Genomic DNA, 13,942 nt, shown 5'->3' with positions numbered 1-13,942 from the left:
TTGGGGGTGGACCTAACCTTCTCTAGGGGGGTCTGGGGGCATGCCTCCGGGAAGATTTGTTTTGAATTGTTGAAGTTAAATGCATCAATCTGGTGCACTTTGAGCACAAAATTAATTTATGGAGACAGCTCTCAACACTCATATGTAAGAGAGCTGTATATTTTTCAATAATCAAAAAATCTTTAGAATATGATCACAACTAATAACAAATCATTTAAACTTGTTTATTCTTATCTTATGTTACCTATAGTTAGTATTCTTTATTTGTATTTATGTATATTTTACTAATCACTCCCCTTTTAAACTGTTTTTTTTTTTTTTACTGTCCTATAGTACACATTGGAATGATTCTTTACAACACATTAAATGGATAAAGGTGTGCTCTCTCTAGCTCTCTCTCTCTCTCTCTCTTTCTCTCTCTCTCTCTCTCTCTCTCGCTCGCTCGCTCGCTCGCTCGCTCACAGAGGCTGTGTGCTCCTCCGTGGCGATGACGGCTTGCGTTAAAAAAAAAAATATATTTGTTAAGTGGGGGCTATTGAGGGCTTGCGAGATACCGGTAGCTCGTGATCGACGTGTTGGAGACCCCTGCTCTAATGGGTCCGACTAGAATGACTAATATCGTTACTTCCGCCTATTCCGTCAGCCAAGAAATAGTTTAATCATAAACTTTTTTTTGTGTTCATTTTTAGGGAGGCCACTGGCCCCCCCTGCCCCCCCCCCCTAGAACCGCCCCTGAATAATGATAAAATAATATTGCATATGTTGGTGTTTTTACTTTTCATGCTGGACTTACTCTTCCACTGCAATTCCGTTTTTGTAGAATCAACAAAGTAGTATTGGTAGTACATGATCAATCAGAGATTTCGTTGACGTGTATGAGTGAGCACATAGACTATGAACCCGTCTAGGATCCTCCCCCCTAGGGCTGGTGTGTTATTCCAGTAATTCAGGCCAGTGATTGATCCGAGCCCGCAGCATCGTACTGCTGGCAGGTAGCCACGGTGGGTCTGACTGACCTTTGGCCCCAAGTCACTGCCTCTAATCTTACTCGCTCGATGGATTTAGATCAGAGGAAATGCATAAATCAATATGAAGGAGGGCCGGTAGTTTTTTTAACTTCAAATAATAAATCAATCAGCTGTATTTTCTTATACTGTGCTGTTGTGTCAGAGAAGCCAGCTATGTCAGTGAGGTCAGAGTGTTCAGCCAACCTTATCATGCCATCCAGTCTGTGATCCAAGAGGAAGATGCTTGGGTAACACTAAAGAGTTTATTTAGAGTTGAGAGAAATCAAGCTTTCGTTATCTGTAATATCAGTAGTCTGCAAGATATTCAATAACAAATATAAATCTTAAAACAACCTGTACTGCAGCAGTCCTAAACCAGCCTCTCATTGAATAAGATCATTTATGTATGAAATGTGTTTTAGTTACATAATGGGATGAGGTCACAATATTCTCTTATGACGAAGAATCATTTAACACCTTTGTTCTGGTTTGATGCGATAACAGGAGAGTACAGACTCACAGCTAATGCCTTTTGGTTTTGAGGGATGGGTGGAGCTGCCTGTGAGTAATAGAAGATTAGATTTAGGATAATCTAAGAAAAAAAGTCAACAGTGTAACTAGGTGGTATCAATAACACACTAACCAGGAACCTAGTAATATATAGGCTATATGGGTATAAGGCCAGAGGTAAGAAAAGCAAAGTATGTACTGCTACTTTTAAAGAAATTACATGGTATTTTTACAAGCTAGGTCCCTCCTAAATGCATCTCTTTACTTATACGTATATGGGTAAGGAACCAGTAAATCATTTATTAGTACCTTAAAATAAACAAACTATGAACAATGCGGAGAGTCCTAACTCAAGGTTCACTACTACTTTCAACATTCAACAACACCTAACCGTCCGGTTCAATGGATTAGATGTGTATTTTTTTTGTCAAACTATTGTTTTCAAGGTAAAAGATTAACCTTTTTTCTCAACCACTGAGCTTTCTTGTTGTAAATCTTGAGTGTGAATCTTGTTTTGCTTCTCATATTTCCTCATCCCGGTTCAGTTCCTGCACTATGAGGCAGAACTGTTTAACTTACTGTATGAGGGACAACAGCATGGCACTGCATCATAGACCACAGCTCCTCTGATGTTGTTTTTTATGGGCGAGGAAAGCCTCATGGGTTGGGCCTTTCTCCGCCTTCACCACTACCACCACTCCCACCACCTCCTCCTCCTTTAACTCAGGTGGCATCTTTAGCATACTTTGACAAAAGGTTGGGTGAGCTCACCAAGCAGGAACGACACTGCTGTTCTCAGTGTATGAGAACGTGTCTCTCTACCTGCAAATCATTTACCAAGCAAACAAAAAAAAGAGAGCGAAACCAAAGAGCAGCACTATACTGAGAGCAACACGTGACACTACTCTGCATGGGACACATGGAGCTTGCTAACATGTAATTAGCTGTTACTATTTTCATTCTGCGTTGCCCTGAAGCAGCACAGTGCTGTTGGTTGTACACCCTGCGCCAGGAAAGTTTGAGGCTGGCTCTACTCTTCATTTCATCTATGAACGTTCTGTACCGGTCTTGAGAGAGAGAGGCGACAGCCCTGGCCAGAGGTCCCCTCCCTGAAATGAATGATCCCTCTAACTGAGGGCAAGCTTAAAAACAGCCATGGTGAATGAAAAACAAGGATATTGGCAATATCCTCAAAAGAAAAGACAGTGTACAGAAGTAAAGAAAAGTCCTACTGTATTCCTAAAACAGATGTTGTTTTCATTATAGAGCTGAAAAAAAGAGAATGAGAGAGTTGATATTTTATGTTTTAGAAATACTATTGTAGGCCTACAGTAAGTGGAAAGCAGGACTGTCCTCCCGAGGGACCTCTCAGTGACATGGACGTTAAAAGCTAATTTTCCACTTCCCTAAATCCTGCTGCACTGAACACCATCCAAACTTGCAAGCTAATGCAAACTCCTGGCATCGCTTCAAAGCAGGGCTGGTGTCTGCCTCACTTCCTCTGCCCCCTTTCCTCTGCTCCTTCGCGTCCCTCCATCTCGGAGCAAAAACTACAAAAGAGGCAGGACAGAAACGGCTTTCACCTTTAACCTAGATCACTGAGTGGGTGATGAAGTGAAAATAAAACCAATTGGCTCATATGGGTTCATCAGATATGTCTGTAATTGAAGTAGCGCCTGTTTTTAGACACACTTCGACAGGAAAGCAGAGTGATAATAAACAAAATCATATTAACAATATCCTAGAACCTCAGGTCCAACAATGTTTACAAATTCAGATCAGGTTGGACAAATCCCTTTCAGATTTGAAAATGTATTAATGTAGCATGCTGACTACTGCCTGTGAAAAGAGTTGAATACCATATACAATTATTTTAGATGAGACATTGCCTAGTACACATGTAGAAGTAATAGTTGTAGTAGTATTTGTAGATTTTGGGGCTGGGGCACATTTTTTTAACGGAAATATTGTTTTAAAATGTGCAAATAGACAGATATTCATAAATCAAACAGGGAGGGTCTAACATAAGATCTAACTGCATTGTGGGAAGTGTAGAATCCAGGCTCTACTGAGCATAACTCATACTAGGGACTTCGGTCAAGATTTCCTGCTTGTGTTACTTTACTAAACCCCTTTTTAAATTCCCCGGACATTATGGAAGTGCAGGTTAATGTCGTCAAGTGCCCCTAAATCCAGTCACTTCCACAGGTTTTAACATAACCAGGTCAGTTAAGTATTTAGTTACTGTCAGATAGTATGTGCTGCGCAGTATGGGATATTTTGTAAGACAAACTTAAAGTTGTGAAAATGTTCTTCAAGAGTCCGTACTATTGCTTAAAATCCCAAGGATGTTTTTGTCCACCATCAAGTCTGTGTAAGAGCGCTTGTTTTACATTTCCTCCAATTCAAGATTTATTTCAGGGTTTATTTATTTACATTAAACGTATCATCTAGAATCGTTATCCCTTTAACATCTGCTTTTGAGGATTTAAAAAAAAAAGTTTAAAAAGTGAACACACAATTATAATATATGGTATTTTATTTCATTTAAGAAATTGACAAGCACTCATCAATCAACATATTAAAGAATTTGTGCCATCTGTGAAAACTCACATGAAGGCTCTTTAAAATAAATACTTTTAAGAGGAAATAATACAGACAGAATATGTGAGGCTCAAACCACAAGTACAAACAAATTATCCATATGTCCAAAGAGACAAAAGGGTATGAAAATTCCCAAAGTCGACCCCGACTCTCCAACGAAAAGCGTTTGTATAAAACAGCTAAGTATTTTTTAAAATACAGAATCTTACAAAAAAGTTGTATCTTCTCACTTCTTTAAATCACTGTAAAATATCAGCTGGTATTATGACAAGAAATAAAGAATTGTTCCATGTATAATAATAAAATGACAGAATGTGCTTCTGCATTTTTACATCAGTATTCACATACGACTGTAGTGTACTATATCATCAGTCCTCCACCTGTCTGATGGTGCTGTGACGGAGACGGGTGTAGCACACATCCCTCCAATTGCTTTCCGTTGCAACATTGTGTGTTGAGCTGAAGATACACACAGGGGACCATGGTAACAACAAAAGGTGTAGTCAGTCCCGAGACACCCACATATTTGCAGAAACCGTCACTATCTTTTCCAACAGTACACCACCCATGTGCGGGCTTGTAAAACAGTTCACTTCACAGACGAGTGTTCATTGTCTTTATAGGTTATATTACCGACAGCGTTCACATTTTCTGTATATATAAAAAACAAAACTTTTTTGACATTTTGTCAACTTTCAAACAGTCCAAAAAAAGAGACATAATAGCCATCAATGGGAGAGGATTCAAGAATACAGGTTACAGTACAAAATGTGGTCTAGGTGGTAGCATGCATGTGTTTATGTCGCCCTGCACACCTTAAAACCCTCATGCGAAGACATACTGTATAAAAAGGCCACATGGCTTTTCCTTCACTATTAAATGCGCGTGTACTTGGACAACTGGCCTCTTTGTCTGCTCTGCTCATCCAACGACAGTTGAAAGGTGCTTTTTTCCCCTATTGGTGGACTTTGAAACAAATACGAAGCATCATAGGGTCACTATCAAGTGTGTGTGTTTGGTACATCTGCACGCTCCTGCTGCTATTTACGACTGGGTAGAACTACGGACAAACACAGACAGTTCTTGTGAGGGAGCAGGTAACTAGAAGAAACAGATCTGTAGCTTGTCAACCTGACAGCAAAACAAACTAAACAGCCTCAGTTGAGCTTGACAGTTGCATTTTGGTGTATGTAGTTTAAAAAGCCAGACAGTTTTAGGATTTTCTCAGCATCAGCAGAGGCATGTTTAATTTGAGTTAGTTTGACATGTTGGGAAATATGCTACATTTATTCGCTTATATGAAAATTGTTACCACATATCTTTCTTCGAGTTAGCTTAGCCTAGCATAACGTCTAGAAACAGATGGCCTGGCTCTGAATGTAAATACTTTTGTATGTATTAAACAAACAAGTGGTGAATGTAAGTAAGCCTTACAAATGCTGGTAGGTGGATTATTTTACCTTAGGAAAAAGCCAGTCTTGCTTTTTCCAGTCTTTATACTAGCTAGGCCAAGCTAACAGGCTACTGGTCGTAAAGTGGTATTGATCTTCTCATTCAACTTAACCAAAAGATAATACTATTCCTTTTAAAACACTAAAAATGACCAAGGTTGAATATAATCAATTCAATGTATTTGTGTACACAAACGAGCAGTCTCTAAGCAAGGGCTGTGTGTTTGTTCAGGGATCAGTGGGAGTATACTGTATGAGCATGTAAACAAAAGGCAGTTGGGCTAGAGCTTGAGTCTGGTGAGCTCCAGCTTCTTCAGACCATCCGAACGGGACATCTCTCACCTGCTTCTAACTTTCTCTCTACAGAAGCCCTTCACAACCTTTTTTCAATATCTTTTCCATAATCTTTAACATATGTACTGCAGAAATAACAACAAAAATATAACTTAAGATAAACTCTCTAGGCACTGTTTGATTTCCAAGGCTTTTTGTTGTAGACTGTGATAAAAGGTCAGCAAACAGATAAAAAAAACGTAATAAAAAAGGAACAGCAGAGAGTGAAGGTTCTGCCGACCAAACACTTTCTCCACTGTGATACATCAAAGTCCTCCGAGTCAGCTCAGCCAGCCTAACAGACTCCATTCAAGCTCTGTAGTGGAGAGGCTGTAAGGGTCGAAAGTATCTAAAGGGTAAGTATGTAGAAGTTTTCAAAGTTAAGTGTCTCAGTTACAGTCTTTACCCATCTTTCTCCTTTATAAAAAGAAAACAAAGGTAGGATCTTAAGCCATTATCTTCTGGGGAATCTCTATTGAAGCCTTGATGAAGACGGAGTTGTCTCGGACGTAATTCCTCTTCTTTATCTCCTCGTGAGAGATGAACTTGGGGTAGCCGAAGCCCAGGGTGCTCTCGTCCAGCGAGTTGCGGGTGCTGCTGGGCTTCTGGAAGTTCTTCCAGTTGGGATCGGGGTTGAAGGTCTCCGTGATGTGCTGGGGTTTGGAAAGTGACGGGTCGCTCTGGTCCATAATAGAGAAAGTCACCTTGTAGGAGAAGGGCCACTCCAGCAGGCTGTCGTACTCTCCAGGTAAAACACGGATATAGACGGAGAGGTGGGAGCCCTCACCGCTGCCATTGCCGTTTAAGAAGGCGGACACCTGCAGCTTGTAGCCGTAGCGGTGAGTGTAGAAGGGCGGGCTGAAGAACTCGTGGTTGCTCCTGATTTTGGCCTCCTGGAGTTTGCGGGAGTAGTCGCTGAGCTTCCAGATAAGAACGCCGTCGTGACTGACGGACAGCTCCTCCATCTCCCTCCGCAGCTCCAGGATCTCCTGCCGCTGACGCCCCACCAGGTTGCACATCATAGTCAGGTGAGACTTAGTGGTGTCTTCCAGGTGGCGACCGATAGCCAGTTTGGGGCACTGCCAGAGAGAAGAATAATTTAAAACCACAGTGAATAAGAGAGGATATGCACATTACATTCAGCTTTGTCACATTCACATCTATATAAAGTAGCACAATCTGTATCTCTTTATTTCACAAACATTTACATAATTGGAGCCTCTACTGTTTATCCTTATTAAATATTTGTCTATGGTATAGAATACATACTTTTACGTTAGTTTTCAAAACCAACAACTACATATTTTAATCAAATAAGGATTGGACCGAGTTGCATGATTTATTCTTTAAAAACCTGAGGTTTATATATAAATATGAGAAAGATAAACATCTGAAATGTATGCAATTTATTAAACACAGCCTCTCAACTACAATTAAGTCTCCCACAATGCCAGGCTGTTAGCATCTGTTTGTTTACATCCATTCACAGATTTCCATTTGTAAATGTAAATTACAATGTTTCCATTTTCTCTGAAATTCTTAATAGAGCGCAGCGAGTATGATGCTCATCTGCCACCCCCCCTCGAGCGTGTCCACATTTTCTTAAACTGACGTCAGTTTTAAAAAAAAGTCAGAATCTAGAAGTGTGACTCTCGTTAAAATAGAGCCTACAGGCATGTTCCAAAAGAGGAAACAAATATTATTTTGGGCACAATAACAACAATTTAAGGAAACATAATAAAAGTGAATGCATATAAACAACAAGGCAAACAAGCTTGACTGTTGAAAAGGAGAAGAAGAAGAAGCAGCAGAACAAGAACAATACATATATTTTAATGTTAAATTATGCAGGTCAATCTTACCCTGTGTTTGCATCCGGCTTCTTTGAAAGGGCAGAGAACGAGCGCGCTGCCGCAGTTGTCCTTCACATGGTTAGCCAGATCCTCTCGGGCGATGTTTGGTGTGCCGCACTGGTTTGGGCACTGGACAGGAAACCGAGGGCAGTGGAACTGGTGGTTCTACAGAGGAGATGGGGACAGTGTTAATGTGTGAACTGCTGACTGACAGCATGGGTGATAACACATTCTGCACAGTGGGGTCGCAGATTAATGGTGGCACATGGAAAATGCCCTTCAAAGTAGGAGAAAAATAAATGTGGTATTGAAAATGAGGCTGTAAAAAAAGACCTGCATATATAGAAAACACCTGAACATGAAGCAGAGAGAGGTTGGGACCCATGCCAATCAGGCAATCAATGTTAAGAGTTTCATGCTGCTTTCCCTTTTCTTAAATTATACAACTATGTGATTATCAAAATAGTAGAGATTATGATTTTGATGATCGAAGTGATACATTAATTGACCAATTGTTGCTAAACTAAATAAAAAAAGGACATGCAGCCTACAAACACACTAAACTGTAGATATTGAGCTTTTTTATGATACATTAAATCAGGAGCAAAAAAAGCCTTTTATTTCAACTAAAAACACATTTTGCAAAAAACTGACTATTGTGGCAGATACTTAACTTATCTAATATAACATAATTTGAACATCCCTTGAGATTCTTGTAAAAAACTTTGTGTGAAACTGACCTGGATTGTGTCAAAGACAAACTCCTTGCTGCAGTACTTGCAGGGCTGTGTGCGTTTGGGACACTCGGCCTGGCCGTGCTGGGTCAGCAGGCGACGCATCATCCTCGCCCCACACTTGTTCTCACAGTAAACGCTCTCCTGAGGACACACGCCCTGGTGGTTCTGAGATAGAGAGGAATCACGACATTACAATTTAAAGCAGGGTTATAAATTCAATACTACTTTACTCAATTGTGGTACATAAACTGCAGTTTTTATAGCTCAAAACGTCATTTTAAGGAGCAAAATATACAAGATTTCTCTAAAAAAAAAACATGATGTTTCGTGTGCATCTTTGACCAGCCTATGTTAAGGACAATTTCAAACAAATTAGCAAATACACAAATTAATAACCTGTGAAATAATGTATCTTATGATGATATGTTTACTGATGTATATTTGTAAACAAAATAGTTTTCTTATTGTTTAATAACATATATATATATATATAGATATGAAATTAATTTATTCTACATTGTCGGGCTAGCCCACTAAACAAATAAAGTGTTGAACTCTGAGGGCTTTTTAAATAGTCAGCATTCCTTCCTTATAATAAAGTTCAGAAAATGTATTTATCAATCCATATAAACATAAAACATGATGCTGCTGCAGATTTTGGAGTTGGTTGAATCTTCTTCTTTTTAAAAAAAAATATTTTAATTGGGAAAATAATCCGCAGATGAATCAATAATAAAAACATTTTGGAGTGGTTTTGAAAGGTTTTGAAAGGTTTTGAATGATACATAGTTGTAAAGATGACTGAATAATTCCAATGTGAGAGCCATAAATGGATTAAAGATGCTTTAAATGTGTGCAGAGGAGGCACCATGTGGGCCAGAGTAAACAGAGGGGGGGCGCTGGAAATGACAGAGGTGTTAGTGAGGAGACCCTGAGGTACTTCAGCGCTCTCACTGTAAAAACACATAGAGCCAGTCAAAGCTTATTTTCTTCTACCAACACGTGTTATTTCAAAATAGAGATACACGTGCGTTAATCTCTCCTACATTTCACAAGGATGTCTTTCAAATCGACATGGAAACTATATTGCGTCACTCTAGGTTGTTTACATCAAGCTCTCGCTGAACTGTAAAAGGAAAAGAAAACAGGTTTGGAGTGTTTACCTCGTAGGCTTCACCGGTGAACTCGCTGCCACAAAACTCGCACTTGACCTTGCGCTTGGGGCAGTCGTGCTGCAGGTGTTCGGGCAAGTCGCGGCGTGTCAGCTTGACTGAGCAGCGGTTGGGGCAGGGTATCACGTTGAAGGCGCAGGTGGAGAAGTGGGCCTGGGGAAAACACAGCGACACACACACATGTTAGGAAATACGCAAATATCACAGTTTGATAAGCAGCAGAGATCAAAACTAAATACAATAAAATAAGAGGATATTGAAGCTTCTCACCTGCAGCTGCTTCATTTGGCCGGTCCAGCGGCAGCCCTCCTCGCTGTGGATGCAGCGGATGGGCAGATCCAGGATCTGCTGCTCCAGCTCTGGGTCAGGGTAGATCTGAACAAAATAAAAAGGACATGGTCAGTACAGCAGCTGCAGGAGCCGACCAGGCAATGCTGGAAGACTCTAATGTAACACTTTCATACAGCAAAGGTGTGAATGGGTCTGAATATGCATTTTACCCCAAAAAGAAGCAACATTTGATTAGCTTAAAAAGCTAATTGATGGAGATGAAACCAGAGCGATAAAAGCTGACTTTCTGGAGTTACATAAGATGGCGATGCAGTATTTGACCCTGGGTTGTTAACATTTAACTTGTTCTAAAACCATGAATTCACAGGTTTGTCCATGTTATTCAGCTACATTCTGTTAGTAAGTCAGCTATAGAGTCGCTTGTAGGCATTTTATTTAAATTTGTTGGAATTTTGGACATAGCCAGGCTAGCAGTGCCCTCTTGATTCCAGCTTGTATGAGGCTAAGCTAAACACATCCTCTATCAATACAGCGTTGAGATTGGTATTGATTGGCATTTCTCGAAAAGAAAGATATATAAAATAGGAGTTTATTCATCCCGAGGGAATATACAAAATTGGAAAGAGAGTTAATAGAAAATATCAATAGGGTGCAAATTCAAAATGCAAACAATGCTTTCAACATAAACAGTTAACTGTAATGATTATAAAAACAGTTACGCTAGAATTGTGAGAGCGCTGACCTCCACCAAGGCCTATGCTGCATCCACATGCTCCTTTAATAATCCCATTTCACAATTTAAGAAGTTGTTCATCTGACTACAGTGTGACCATGGGCTCTAAGTCGTAATGTAGAAACAACATGGAGGCTACAAAGATGTGTATTATTGTATTGCTCAGAGCATTTAAACAACACCTCGACCACTGCTTCCTAATTGTTCTGATTCTTGGGAACATTCATGTGAATCTTCCCAATTGGAAACTTATTTTCGAATTATTCACGTGAACGCAGCACAAATGCCCTATCTCACAATCTAAACAGGAGTGAAACATCATTTGTATCTGCCCCATGACTTGGACACTTCCACAACCTTTCTTAAAAAATGGTGTGGTTTTTCAGTAATCCTGCTGACCAACAGACAGGCACGCTGAGCCGAAAAAGCTACAGGAAGTAAAAAGTGTGTTTATCAAGATGTTGACTTAACCCTTTAAATGTTTTTTTTTTAATAACATGTTGGATTCTGCATCACTTTATAAAAGATTGAATGTCTAAGGCTCACATAAAGATAGACTATGGATTGAGATTGCGCGAATCAATGTGTCGTCGCAGTCGTTGCAGTGACAATCAATGAGTTAGTTTGTGGGTTTATGGGACCTGTGAGAGAAACTGGGAGCAGAGGAAAAGATTTATAATTCCTCGGTTACTGAGTGATGGGGATGAGTCACTTTTCTGCCCAAACACCCCAAATCCTCCCCTACAGCACGCTGTCCGGAGGATTTACAGATCTGCTCTGCTTCCATCCCCCCATGCTGTCACACAAGCAAAGCACTGGTCAAACAAGAAAAGCCACTTCCTCAAAATGTTACAACAGCCCTCTAAACAAATAACAGCTCGGTAAAAGCCCCAATGCACTCATATGCCTTTTACTGCACCGACACATGGGAGCTATCGCAATCAAATTAAAAGTGAATTCATCAAAATAATCTACAATCAAAATATGTCTTTATCTGACTCGGGATTAGAAGCCTCAGACAAACCAAACATGTGTGTAAACCTATCAAATACGCTTGACAAACATATTATATATAACATTAAAATGGATGCTTGCACTTTTACAGTGGAGGCAGGCATTATTTTGCTGCCATAATCACATTATTTCAGGGAGAGGGAGAAAAAACTCCTCTAAAGTACACTCTCTCATTGTTCCAGTCTTGGAATCTGCGGGGAGACTGCAGTAATGACCTTTTAATAACTTAGTCCCAGGCAGATCAGGGGGGTTAAGCTCTTTGGAGCTCAAACTTGGGGGTTTATTCTGTCTGGTTTAGCCATTGTTAGTCCCACACCACTACTACCACTACCACCACTACTACTACTACTACTACTACAGCAGCAGCAGCAACACAATCCTTTAATGACTGTAGGAGTGAGGTTGTGTTTGTGCACATTTTTTGAAGGACAGTGTGCAACGAGCGGGACAATAACCCTGACAGTAGACCACCAGGACAGGGAATTTGCAGGCGACTGCGAGCCTTGGTAAATAACAATGTCTGACAGGTGTGCCATGAGCACATCCTTCCCATGGGAAGTCCCTGCTATTACAGGCGCCTCCATTGCTCTCAGCACAACATTCAGACCTGCACTGCTGCATCTCCGGGTTAATGGCTCGACAGCTAACTCAGGCCAATGCTAACAAACTATATGGGAGAGATATACATAAAGCTTTTTTGAAAATGATGTCAAAAGCTGCTCAGAAACAGGGAGGATCATTAACTGTTGGTTGGTTTTACATTCTCTGATGCATAGTTCAGAAATAAACCCTTATCCTTTTGTTGCAGTCCCTCTCTTTCTTTACAGCTGGGATGTCGCATGAGAGAGACACATCCTCTTACTCTGAATACAGTTAGTCATTATCTTCTCCCCCCTCGGCAGAATCTCATCTAACTGTCTCTTAAAAACAAAGAGAGGAAGAGTACAGTTAAAATCTAAATACAGTTTTATTTTCTCCTGGGAGATATTTACTTGGGGGAAAAAAATGGTGGTTCAAATCAATTGAACAGTGTTTTGTTCCCACTGACATAAACCACAACCCCGGACTCTAGGTTAAGGATTATTGCTTGTATCTTATTAAGAGATTCACTGGTACAGTTGTTCATTATTTTTATTGTAAAATGTCATCAAGTCAAGTCATGGAATTCAAATTGGAAAGCCTTTTTCAATGTTAAAAATGTATTAACCTGCTTTAGCTGTATTTTGTGCATTCAGTCAAAAAAGTACACCACTTTGTTCTGGGCTGATTTCTGCAACTATGGATGGATTGGCATGATCTTCTATCGTTTTTATTAAGCGAAATAATAAGGTAAATACTTCAATTTGTCAAAAATGTAGCAAATACCTGCAAAACTATAGGTATTCAGCTGTACTTTTTGCCAAATAGCCAACTTCATCATGCTAAAATGCTTAGCTAAGATAGTGAACATGGTGTGCAATACAATATAATTGTTCAAAATCAGCATTTTTGAAAGAGAGGGAAAAAAGTGTGTTATTAGATTGTAATTGTACCTTGGCATAGTCCAACGGGAGCTGGTCCTCTGGACACTTGAAGACGCCCTCACTGAAAGAAAACAAGAGAAAACTTGTTATTAGTGGAATCACTTAAATGAAGCATGACTGCAGACAAAAACTGTTAGAATGAGACTCAAAAAGGACAGTCAGCCATTTTTTAAATCACAATCAGTGTTCAGTGAGATCAGTATCACAGACCCTGACTGAGAACAAGTGAAGCAAAAAGGCGCTCCTTTGACAGGCTGTAAGAGCAGCGCTGCACCGCCTTGTGTTTTATTCTGTCTCTTCTAACACTTAATCTGAGAAGTTCTCTGACTCACCTATATGACGTACAAACACGCACTGCACAATGAAGTCAGATCTTTGAACTTCTGGCTTTAATGACATAGGCTCTTTTATCTCTACCTCAAAGTAAACGTCTGCACAGATTTGTAATACCAGAGAAGACAAAACTACAAGTTGGAGCCTGATGGCATTATTATAAAGAGATGATTGATGATACGGGTCATAGCTACATTTATAGTTTCTTTCTCAGAGTCAGTTTTTAATGTATGCCCTTGTTTCACAGTCTAGATTACAATGAGCTAGATTTAACAGGCTTGTTTTCCACAGAAAAAAGGAGAGTCAAATCTGCCTTTATGCTCGAGACTCTTCCTCAGGAAGAAAACAACGAGATGCTGGTTTGCTTGTGCGAGAGTCAGA

At 40.0% G+C, this 13,942-nt stretch overlaps 1 protein-coding gene across 1 annotated transcript in view; it reads right to left on the bottom strand.

Moving 5' to 3' along the window:
• Positions 1 to 4,044: 4,044 nt before the first annotated feature.
• traf4a (tnf receptor-associated factor 4a) overlaps positions 4,045 to 13,942 on the bottom strand; it is a 32,423-nt gene continuing 22,525 nt past the window's right edge. Inside the window, exons 2-7 of the mRNA XM_010773826.1 lie at positions 13,238 to 13,289; positions 9,938 to 10,042; positions 9,659 to 9,820; positions 8,499 to 8,660; positions 7,768 to 7,923; positions 4,045 to 6,984 (exon numbers count right to left, since the gene is read on the bottom strand). Of these exons, the coding sequence (XP_010772128.1) occupies positions 6,352 to 6,984; positions 7,768 to 7,923; positions 8,499 to 8,660; positions 9,659 to 9,820; positions 9,938 to 10,042; positions 13,238 to 13,289 (1,270 nt within the window). The 3' untranslated portion in view covers positions 4,045 to 6,351. The remainder of the gene's footprint in view (positions 6,985 to 7,767; positions 7,924 to 8,498; positions 8,661 to 9,658; positions 9,821 to 9,937; positions 10,043 to 13,237; positions 13,290 to 13,942) is intronic.

This window comes from Notothenia coriiceps, unplaced genomic scaffold, assembly GCF_000735185.1.
Source record: "Notothenia coriiceps isolate Sejong01 unplaced genomic scaffold, NC01 NC01_scaffold00000339, whole genome shotgun sequence".
Lineage (NCBI taxonomy): Eukaryota > Metazoa > Chordata > Actinopteri > Perciformes > Nototheniidae > Notothenia > Notothenia coriiceps.
Note: the sequence above shows the minus strand (reverse complement) of the source record. Positions and strands in the feature narration are given on the sequence as shown.